Genomic DNA, 11,800 nt, shown 5'->3' with positions numbered 1-11,800 from the left:
TTATTAAGGAAATAATTAGATGTTAACAGTGTCTTAACTAACAATACTAGGGAAGAACTACTCTTATCACATCACATACTGAAATTCCTGGCATGCGTTTTCTCAGAAGCCAGTCTACCCTTGAGCTGTGTTCCGAAAAAGAACAGCATGTGTAGTCCGTCATTTGACACAAGGAACATACAATTTTCTTCCCTCCAGTATTTCAGAAAGGAAAATGATAATTCCTAACAGAGTCAGAATAAAAAACCATTTGATTTCTAACTCTCATCCTATCATTGGAAGGGACCAGTTAGAAATTTATTCTATTAATTTGGCCTCAATACAGATATTATCATCCCAAATCTTAGAACAAAGTATGCTGGACTTAAGAAAGAGGTTCATCTCAGTTTTTCTACTATCTGGTATAGTTATTTTTCTTCTTGTGTTTACTTTGCTGGCTTTATTACAAATATGAAGGCATGATACTAGTTTCTGCAATTTTAGTACAGAGCTTAAGTAAGAAGGTAAAAAAAAATTCTGGCCATAATTTTTATGTATATCAACAAAAAAAAATTACCCCTTTTCAAAAATATTATAAAATATTGACCGTTTCATAGGTCAATTCTTCCTTCTTCATCAGAATTTGAACTTCTTGATAACTTCCAACATATTGATTGACATCAAGGCAGAAAGCAACCCAACCTTAAAAAAAAAATAAAGAGAGACGACTAATTATGTTGACATATCAATTAAGTAGATATAACAGTTTTCATAATAATAATAGAGGAATAATGTTTGAGACCAAGCGTCCCTGTCTTACTATAGAATGGAGCTAGACAGAGATTGTAGGAAACAGTTGCTTTCAGCAGGGGGAAGGACAATATAGCACTTCACAGCTACATTGTAACAAGTAACCCAACCCGCCAGCTATAGATGAATCATGTGCACACCTGAATACTTGTATTTACTTTCTAGTAGGTCTTGTGGATTTGACCTTTAATTGCTGGACTCAGCATTTTTATCTGCTTCATCCAAAACAAGCATCTGGATCCATTTTGGAAAGTTAAAAGAAAAGTCTTACTTAAGTGTAGGCTGTGCATGGAGACTTCCTTCCAAAGACTATACAGTATGGAAGGGGTGTGTGAGGAGAGTAGCTTTACCTGGAGAAACCTAACAAACACAACTTCAGCCAGGGGACCAAGGTCAACATCAACAGAATAATCTTTAATATAATGAGATGAAAATGGCACTTTACTTCTGTGGTCTCCCCCCCCCCCCCCCCCCCCCGCCAAAACCCATAACCCCAGTCTAATCTTGAGAAAAACATCAAATTCCAATACAAGGACATCCTACTAAGTATCTGACCAATAATTTCTGACTCCTAAAAACTGTCAAGGTCATCAAAAACAGGGAAAATTTAAGAAACTATCACACCCAAGAGGAGATTAAGGAAACATGACAATTAAATGTAATGTGGTATCCTGGGTGGGATCCTGGAACAGAAAGAGGACATTAGGTAAAAACTAAGAAAATCAGGGGCGCCTGGGTGGCTCAGTCGTTAAGCGTCTGCCTTCGGCTCAGGTCATGGTCCCAGGGTCCTGGGATCGAGTCCCGCATCGGGCTCCCTGCTCAGCGGGAAGCCTGCTTCTCCCTCTCCCACTCCCCCTGCTTGTGTTCCCTCTCTCGCTGTATCTCTCTCTGTCAAATAAATAAAATCTTTAAAAAAAAAAAAAAGAAAAAAACTAAGAAAATCAGAGTAAATTCTGGACTTCAGTTCATAATATTGTAATCAAGGTTGGTTGGTTCATTAATTTTTTTTTTTTAAAGATTTTATTTATTTATTTGACAGAGAGAGAGGCAGGGAGAGAGGGAACACAAGAAAGGGGAGCAGCAGAGGGAGAAGCAGGCCTCCCGGGGAGCAGGGAGCCCGATGTGGGGCTCGATCCCAGGCCCCTGGGATCATGACCTGAGCTGAAGGCAGATGCTTAATGACTGAGCCACCCAGGTGCCACCTGGTTGGTTCATTAATCTTAACAAATATACCATATTAATGTAAGATGTTAATAATATGGGAAACTGGTGAAGGTATATGGAAATTTTCTGAACTATCTTCTCAATTTTTCTGTGAACCTAAAACTGTCCTAAAATATAAAGTTTATTAAAGGAAAGTCTTAGTATCATGTCTAGATATTCATGCATGGCAATTGGCTTAAACAGGTAATTATTTTCCCTCCCATACCTCAAATATCACTAGTGTAAAAATGCCCTCTGAAAAATATGGTGATACTTACAAAGATATCTTGTATTTAACATATTGAATGCTCTCCCTGCAATACCAACAGCTATAAGTGCTATTTCAGCTTGTATGCTGTGCGTTTCATTTTGAACACCATTTCCACAATGCAGTCATAACAAGTTGTTTCCATACGGTAGTCAAGTGCCAGGATTGCTGTTTGGATCTAAAAGTCAAAGCTTAAATTATTATGTTGTAGAAAAACAGGTTCTACCAAGCAATTTCTGAAGCACACAGCTAAATGCTGAACTGCTCATATTTAGTTTCAGATTCTGGTCCACAAACAGTTTTTAAGCAGTGATTTTTTTTTTAATCTTTTTTATTGTTATGTTAATCACCATACAGTATATCATTAGTTTTAGATGTAGTGTTCCATGATTCATTGTTTGTGTATAACACTCAGTGCTCTATGCAGAACGTGCCCTCTTTAATACCCATCACCAGGCTAACCCATCCTCCCACCCCCCTCCCCTCTAGAACCCTCAGTTTGTTTTTCAGAGCCCATTGTCTCTCATGGTTCGTCTCCCCTGGTTCCTCTCCCCCTCCGATTTCCCCCCCTTCATTCTTCCCTAAGCAGTGATTCTTTTAACACAGAATCACTTCTAAGCTTACAGAATTATCAAACTGCTTCATGATAAAATCCCTTTCAGTGTCTCATTTTTAATTAGATTTTTGTGCCTTTACAAACTTGGGATCCTCAGTTTCCTAGAGATACCAGTTAGATATTCAAAGAACCCAGACAAACATTTCCTGCATTATTCTTCTATGTGCAGGACATGTAAGTAGGGAAACAAGTTCTGATTTTGCCTATAAGTAGGCAAATTGTTCTGTTATGTATTCACTGATTATCACTTACTTTAAAACTAAAGGGGTTGGGGGGATGGGGTAATTGGGTGATGGACATTGGGGAGGGTATGTGTTGTAATGAGCACTGAGTATTATATAACACTGATGAATCACAGACCTGTACCCCTGAAACAAGTAATACATTATATGTTAATAAAAAAAAATTAAAAAAAAAAACGAAATCTTTCCAATAGGAAACTATGACATACAGCCTTGATCTTCATAAAGCCTACAGCTTTGTTAAGAAAAGCTTCCATAGCTAATAGCAGTGAGTTTTGAAAACAGATAACATGCAACAGATATGTCACAAACTATGAAGAGTCCCAACTAATTACAGATCATTGCAGTTTTCATGCTGCAAAATTGCATTTAGACTTAATAACACAAAGGGTATGGATTCTGTCTACCTTAAAGAAAAGAAAGCTTTATTTTCTCCATCTGGTGAGATAGAGCCCTGCAAACCATATCTGCAAACCTAGTTCCTGTTTAATCTGAAACAAAAACTCTATGCTTGCATATGGACAATAATTAAAAAGAAGGTTCTGAAGGTTCTTTACACCAAATCTTAAGCTATTCTTCACTTTTGTAAAACCTGAAGTATCTGAGGATTTATGTTCCCCTGGCAGACAGCCATTAAGCAATGACTGAGGGTACAGATGTAAATACACTGTGCTGGCCGCTGGATTGACTACACTGATCTCAGAGTTCTTCTGTGGGATTGAGCCACCTCCAGGGCAACATGCTTGAAGAGTGCAGCCTGCCCAGCCTCCTGATACGATGCACTGAGACAGACACATCACTTCTGTGCGTTTCTTCCCCAAATGGATAGCCTGAATCTTTGTGTGAAGAAGTACTGGAAAAACAATAACAAAAACAATGGAGGGATGTTCTATAAAAAACCTGGCCTCCATTCTCAATGATTGGCACCATCCTCTACTCATGTATTTTTAGTACATGCAGAGATCTCTATTATGGATACACTCATGAATGCCAAAAATCACTTCATCATCTAACCTATTAAAATCATGGAAGACAAAGACTGAGGAGCTGTTCCAGAATGAAGGAGGCCAAAGAGACATAACAATTAAATCCAACATGTGATGCTGTATGTGATTCTGGACCAGTAAACCATTTTTTTGTTTTGGTAAAACGTTCATTAGTTGGACAATTGGTGAAATCTAAATAACAATATTGCATCTGTTATTTTTTGATTTTGATAATTGTGTTATGATGTAAGACAATGCTCTTATTTCTAAATAACACATGCTGAAATATTAAGGCGTAAAGAGGCATAATGTCAGTAACTTACTGCCAAATGCTTCAGAAAAACATTATGTGAGTATATGATATGTGCAACTGTATTTATATACAGAGAATAAAATAAATGTGTTATGAACAGTAACATTTAAGAAATCTAGGTAAAGAATATTGGAATTCTTTGTCCACTTTTGTAACTTTTCTGTAAGTCCAAAAACATTTCAAATTAAAAGTTATTAAAAATTCAAAATACAAATATCAAGCCTACTAACATTTATACTTTATAGAAGAGAAACAAGAGAGGTCTTAAACTGGCAGCTCCTTTGTCTTCTTTGTTTTGCACAGTGTTTTAAATCTGAATTAGATGTTTTCTGAGGAAATTTCATATGCAGATCCAAATTTCCCCCTTCACTTGAAAAATCAGTAGATTGTAACCCTGTTCCTTATCCTCTGGTGGCAACTAGCGAATGGCTGCCTGCTTTAGATGGGCATATGCACTGCACATCACTGGATCTCTACCTCTCCTTATTTTTCTTAACTTTTTTACTCACTTATGTCACTGGGCCAGCCCCCTGCAGGCAGTTGAGTGTGAGGCCTTTGATTTATCCAGGAGCTCCAGCTCTGGTAAATTTAAGTACTTTAATCTGAAGCTGTATCAATGCCAATTATTAATTTTAAAAAGAGGAAGGTAAAGTGAAAAGTTTGTTTAAGCCCAAGAATCTCTTGTGCGAAATACGCAGATATGTTTTCATTTACTAGAAGATGAGAGATGACAGAAAAGGCACTTAAATCAGAATTTATTAAATGAATCTGGAAATTAACAATTTTAAATAAAAAAGGGTTGACTAGGTGAGATTTTTTTTTCCTTGTGCACCAAAGATCAAAATTAACCTGGGAAAAAATTATGAGGGCTATTTGGGAAAGCACATATTTTGGCTCTGTTTAGAGGGAAGAACTTTCTAATGGACAGCTGACTGAAACTATACTAAGCTACTTTCAGGAGGTGATGGATTTCCAGCTTCCTGAAGTGTTAGAAAGAGGTTGGGCAACAACTTAGTGAGGATGCTAAACGGTGGGATTGGGGGCTGCAACACATGTACGAGGCAGCCAGGATGAGTACCTGTCATCGTCCTTCCTGTGCTCGGATCCATGATTCTATGGGGTGCTTAAAGTTCTAGGTAAACCAACACTTCCATCAGAGGATGGTAAAGAGAATAGGAAATAACTCAACAATAAATCATGGGAACTCAAGGACATCTGAGTCCCCAGGGTGTGAGTTAGAAGGAGAAACCATGAGCCAGCCAGCCGGTGTCTGCTGGGGCCACAGTATCTTTAGTCCCAAGGAAGTGGCTACAGATATGGAGGACACAGCCTAGTGAACCATGAGGAGGAGCAAGCAAAATACATTGGAAGGGATCAGCACAGGGTACAGGAGGACCTAGTGTGTGGGTGAGACCCATTTTTATAACATTAGGGGAATAGTTAAGTTATATTTAGCCTTTATGAATGCAAAGCTCTACTTGGTAATAAAACACATCTGTAGAAAATGCTGTCGAAGACAGAAAAGCAGGTTTAAATGAGGCTTCACAAAAACATGATAATTGAGGAAACAGAAAAGCATTCTATACCTTATGTCATGTCTGAATTTTGAAAGCACTGGTCCCAGCTTTCTCCTTGAGGATGAAACCCAGAACTTCCCGGCAGAAAATTTCTCCAGCTGAAGCTCTCAGAGGGGAAATTGATCAGTGTGTTGCTGAATGATGTGTGTGTGTGATTTCCAGCCTCAAACTCTGGGTGGCCTGACAGGTGGAGTAAGAAGCCAGTGTGATGTGCAGTCCCACAATCTAGGAAGAGGAAGGACAACATAGTCCCTAGTGAATGGGACAATATCATTTTTAGGAAAAATGCTTTAGAGCCTGTGCTCTATTAAACTACCATGGGACTACGGGACTCCAAACTGAACTATGATATGACAAGGACAACACTGGTAGTGGGATGGAAACACTAATGTTTGCTGGCAGGAAGCTCAGAACTCAGGTATTCTATTTCCTCCCTAACACTGAGATCATTTGCTGAGGGCGGCTTGTAAGGGATGTCAGAGGTTTGCAAAGAGTGAAGAGAATCTGAAACAGCAATTGTATAAATTGAAAGAATGAGGTGCTGAATGCCCAGGTGAAGTCGACTACCAAGAATTTCTTTTAGTGTCAAGTGTTCTCAGTGCACAAGTTTCTCAAGCTCTTCTATGAAGCTTGATGCAGGCACAAAGAAGACAAATAGTTGGATTCATCCATGGTTGCAGTTTTCTCTGGTGGACAAATAGCTAGTAATAACTGACAGCATTTATAACCCTCGGGTGTGCGGAATCAAGTTTTTGTTATGATTTTACAAATAATCAAGGATCAGATATGATAAGGGACTTGTTTATAATCACTTGGGGTAGTAAACAGTAGTTGCTAAGATTAGAACTTCAATCTTCATAATTCCACATTCCTCCTTAGGTGATGGAAAGGTTTTGTAGGTTTTTGAAGAAAAACTGCAAAAAATTCCCAAGAGGAATTTTAGGGAATAGTCTGCAAGTAAACTGTTTTGTTTTGTTTTAGAGAGCGAGCGCAATAGGGAGCAGGCATGTGGAGGGGAGAGGGGGACCGGAGGGAGAGGGAGAGGAATCTTAGGCAGGCTCCACACTCAGCAGCAGAGCCCTCTGCAGGGCTTGATCTCACAACCCTGAGATATAACCTGAGCTGAAATCAAGAGTTGGACCTTAACCAACTGAGTCACCCAGGTGCAGCTGCAAGTAAATGATTTTAATACTGTAAACACTAAGAAAATAAAACAATATGCAAAGAAATATAAAATTCTACAAGGCTTGGGGTGCCTGGGTGGCTCAGGTCATGATCCCAGGATATCTGAGTTTCCGTGAAAAGAAATGTACTGTTCAGGGCGCCTGGGTGGCTCAGTTGGTTAAGCGACTGCCTTCGACTCAGGTCATGATCCTGGAGTCCCGGGATCAAGTCCCACATCGGGCTCCCTGCTCAGCAAGGAGTCTGCTTCTCCCTCTGACCCTCCTTTCCCTCATGCTCTCTGTCTCTCATTCTCTCTCTCTCAAATAAATAAAATCTTAAAAAAAAAAAATGTACTGTTCAATAATGGTTAAAACAAGTATTTTAGAGGGGCACCTGGGTGGCTCAGTCATTAAGGGTCTGCCTTAGGCTCAGGTCATGATCCCAGGGTCCTGGGATTGAGCCCCACATCGGGCCCCTTGCTTAGCGGGACATTTCTTTTCACTGAAACTCAGATGTCCATAATATTTTTAATTGCTTGGCTTTTTAAAACTTAAAATAAAAATTTAAAAATTAAAAATTATAGAATCAGGGGCACCTGGGTGGCTCAGTCGTCAAGCGCCTGCCTTCGGCTCAGGTCATAATCCCAGGGTCCTGGGATTGAGCCCCACATCGGGCTCTCTGCTCAGCGGGAAGCCTGCTTCTCCCTCTCCCACTCCCCCTGCTTATGTTCCCTCTCTCGCTGTGTCTCTCTCTGTCAAATAAATAAATAAAATCTTTAAAAAAAAATTATAGAATCATTTAGTATGTCAAACATTCACACTTACTAAAGGTCAAATGTAATAGCTAATAATAGCTAAAATTAATAGCTAAAAATTAAAATTAAAATTAATTTCGATGTCCCAGGCACTTGACAATCCTATGAAGTGGATACAATTATTATCATCTTTATTTTATTTTATTTTTATTTTTTTTAAAGATTTTATTTATTTGTTTGACAGAGAGACACAGTGAGAAAGGGAACACAAGCAGGGGGAGTGGGGGAGGGAGAAGCAGGCTTTCTGCTGAGCAGAGAGCCTGATGTGGGGCTTGATCCCAGGACCCCGGGATCATGACCTGAGGGGAAGGCAGATGCTTAACGACTGAGCCACCCAGGCGCCCCTATCATCTATATTTTAAAGAAGAGGAAACTGAGATATTATGTAACTTGCCTACTGCCATCAAAGTGGTGGAACTAGGCTTTGAACCCAGGTGTGTTTCATTCCAGAATTTGAGCTCTTAGCCTCTATAGGATATACTGCCTTAATCCCTACCTTCATAGTGATGTATGGATCTCCTGCAATATATATGAATATAACCTTGTCTGCTGACATCAAAGCCAAATGATATGACATTGTTTATTAATTATAAAATATACTTTCATCATCAAAGAGCTATATTCCTTGACAGTTTAATACAGTTATTTCTTCCCTAAAATATAAAGTAAATGTTATAGAGGAGAACTAACTCTCCAGCCCTCTGAAAGGTAAGTTTGCTTTTGTTAACTGGATTTATTCCAACAATAAAAAAGAACTCCCCAGGAGTCTTCTCCTGATGAAGGACAGCAGAACTGAAATGGGTTTTTAAGGTGTCCTGGCCTCATTACCCACTAGTTGCATAACGTTAGGCGAGTCTCTTCGGATTTCATCAGAACATGGATTACAACAACACTCTCCACATAGGGACTGCTGTGTCCCTAAGCAGGCTGTAAATGGTTAGGAGGTGTCCAAGTGTTATTCTAGACTAGGGTTGCCAGATAAAAAACAACACACCCAGTTCGATTTCAGACAAATAACAAATAATGTTTTATATTTAAATTTCTCTTTATATTGGGGACATAGTTATACTAAAAAATTATTGTTTATCTGAAATTTAAATTTAACTAGCATCTTGTATTTAAAAAAAAAGATTTTATTTATTTGAGAGAGAGAGCGCGCATGAGCGAGAGCACACGCTGGGGGAGGGGCAGAGGGAGAGAGAGGGAGAAGCAGACTCCCCGCTGAGCAGGGAGCCCAAGGCGGGGCTCCATCCCCAGACCCTGGATCACGACCTGAGCGAAAGGCAGACGCTTAACCGACTGAGCAATCCAGGCCCCCCTCCTCTTGTATTTCTATTGCCAAATCTGGCAACTCTACGGCGAGGGGAGCATGGAGAATGGCAAGCCCAGCTCCACTGTCCTCCACCTCCCCGCCCCCCACTAGAGAAACTGAGGCAAAAGGCGGGCTGAAGGGTGAACGTAGGGAGGGGAAAGAAAGGGAAGGGCTGGGTGTAAAACGACTCCCTTTCGGGGGTGGGGCTGAAAGCAGAACCCCGGGTCTCGCAGATTCTTTCCTCTGGTCCTCCTCCGCCTCCTCCCCTCTCTCTGCGCTGGCAGGCCAAACATCCCCCAACCCTGAGCCAGACCGCAACCGTTACCTCGGCGGCAGCAGCGGGCTCGGGAGGCGCTCCCACCGGTTCCTCTCGGTCGCCATCAGCAACACCGAGACCACAGAGGCCGCCGCCACGTCCCGGGACCCCGGTTGCTTGCTGATGGGCGACTGCGTTTCAGATGTTACCCAAATCATCCCTCCATTCCGTCTGGAAGTCTCTTGTCCTCCTCCGGCCACCGTCCAGGTCAGAAGCAAGAACTAGACCAATCCAAGCAAGGAATTCGGGGAGGGGGGGCGTCACCGCTAAAGCCAATCAAAGAACAGAGCTGAGCTACAGTGGTTGCGATTGGCCAATCGGTTTCCTCCGCCCTTTAGGTTGTCTGCGGCTGGGGAGGTGTGGGCTCTGTCCTCTGCCTCCTTAGGCCCTTGGATGTCGGATAGGTGTGTCCTCCTGTGGTCCGTGGGCTTTTCTCTCTCGTGGGCTCTAGGGCTAGGAACCCTTCATGACCTTTAATTTTTAGAGGCTCTGAGGGGAAGAAGGGAAGGGAGCTGTCTTAGAATATAAAGGGATGTGGGCTAAGAAGAATACAAAATTTAATGTTTTCAAGAACGTGAAAAACATATATTAAGAAAATCCTCCTAATCATCTCAAAACCGAAATTATACAATTTTTAAATAGACTTGATTTTTTCTCTAATGGTATTTAAAAAAACTGAGATATAAATGACATATCACATTGTTTAAGGCGTACAATGTGTTGATTTGACACATTTATATATTGCAATATGATTACCACCATAGCGTCAGCTAACACCTCTATCAAGTCACATAATTATTTTTTGTGCATAATGAGATTTAAGATCTAATCTCTTAGCAACTTTGAGGTATATAATACGGTGTTGTTAACTATAGCCACTATGCTGGGCATTAGATCTCCAGAACTTATTCATTTTCTAGTTGCAAGTCTGTAGACTTTTTTACAGCAGTTTTAGGTTCATAGCAAAATTGAGCAGAAGATATTGAGGTTTCCCATGTACCCCCCAACCCCCACCCATGCACAGCCTTCCCCATTATCAACATCCCCCACCAGAGTGATACATTTGTTACAACAGATGAACCTACAGTGACACATCATTATCACTGAAAGTCTATAGTTTATGTTTGAGTTTATTCTTGGTGTAATTTTATGAGTTCAGACGAAGTTTTAACGATGTATGTTCACAATTGTAATATCGTGAAGAGTAGTTTTACTGCCCAAAAAATCCTCTGTGCTCTGCCTATTCATTCCTCTTTCCCCTATAACCCCTGGCAACCACTGATCTTTTTAAATGTGTCCATAGTTTTGCCTTTTCCAGAATGTCATATAGTTGGAATCGTACAGTAGCTGTTTACTGCTTTCACTAAGTAATCACTTCTTTCGGATTACTTCTTTCACATAGCAATATGCATTTAAGTTTCCTCCATGTCTTTTCATGGCTTGGTAGCTCATTTCTTTCTAGTGCTGAATAATATTCCGTTGTCTTGATGTACCACAGTTTACTTATCCATTCACCTACTGAAGGGCATATTGGTTGCTTCCAATTTTGGCAATTATGAATATAACTGCTATAAACACCCATGTGGTGGGTTGTGTGGAAGGATAAAAGAAGCAATTCATAAATTAGAAAATAGAAATGGGAATACTAATAAATATATGAAAAATAACAATAGAAAAGACAGCTGGCTAGACAGAGGAAGTACAATCTGAATAAAAATAAGGGGAAATAATTACAGAAGCAAAAAATTAATAGAATTGTATGGGATCACATTACTCATCTCTATGTAATACATTTGAAAACCCAGATGAAACAGATGAAATTTCGAGAAAATATAATTTATCAAAACATCCCAGAAAAGATAGTAAGTAGACTGTTTACCATAAAATAAATAGACGTTGAAAATACTGTATTTTCCCACAACTCCATCCACAAAAGCACCAGGACTATATTATTTCATGGGAAAATTTTACTGACAAACTTTAAGGAACAGATGCGTTGGTTGCTATTGATTCTATCCTGGGCACAGAAGTAAGGAAACCTTCCAAATTCTATTTATGAAGTGAGTATAACACTGATAACAAAATCTAATAAAACACACATATATCTGATATATACACATACATAGTGACCATAGACAGTCTTTTTTTTTTTTTAAGATTTTATTTATTTATTTGAGAGAGACAGTACACGAGAGAGAGA

The 11,800-nt window shown here is 39.9% G+C and overlaps 1 protein-coding gene and 1 non-coding gene across 8 annotated transcripts in view; both read right to left on the bottom strand.

Moving 5' to 3' along the window:
• LOC145723397 (uncharacterized) overlaps positions 1 to 9,837 on the bottom strand; it is a 12,577-nt gene extending 2,740 nt beyond the window's left edge. For 2 of the 7 annotated variants that reach the window (XR_014148397.1, XR_014148395.1), the window contains exons 1-4: positions 9,610 to 9,835; positions 6,004 to 6,219; positions 2,271 to 2,438; positions 557 to 681 (exon numbers count right to left, since the gene is read on the bottom strand). Coding sequence is in view for 3 of the 7 variants with exons in the window: in XM_081830336.1 (XP_081686462.1) it covers positions 587 to 681; positions 2,271 to 2,292 (117 nt within the window). In the remaining 4 variants the exon portion in view is untranslated. Of the gene's footprint in view, positions 1 to 556; positions 682 to 2,270; positions 2,439 to 6,003; positions 6,220 to 9,609 lie in introns of all 7 variants that reach the window. The other 5 variants (XR_014148400.1, XR_014148394.1, XM_081830336.1 and 2 more) reach the window with 5 other exon arrangements.
• Positions 327 to 505, bottom strand: LOC115942398 (small nucleolar RNA SNORA81). The gene has a single exon (XR_004077002.1). It is a non-coding gene; the product is annotated as a small nucleolar RNA SNORA81 (small nucleolar RNA).
• Positions 9,838 to 11,800: the final 1,963 nt, after the last annotated feature.

Source organism: Leptonychotes weddellii, chromosome 1 (genome assembly GCF_054177405.1).
Source record: "Leptonychotes weddellii isolate Sample4059 chromosome 1, ASM5417740v2, whole genome shotgun sequence".
Classification (NCBI taxonomy): domain Eukaryota; kingdom Metazoa; phylum Chordata; class Mammalia; order Carnivora; family Phocidae; genus Leptonychotes; species Leptonychotes weddellii.
The sequence above is the reverse complement of the archived record's forward strand: the minus strand, read 5'-3'. Positions and strand labels throughout refer to the sequence as shown.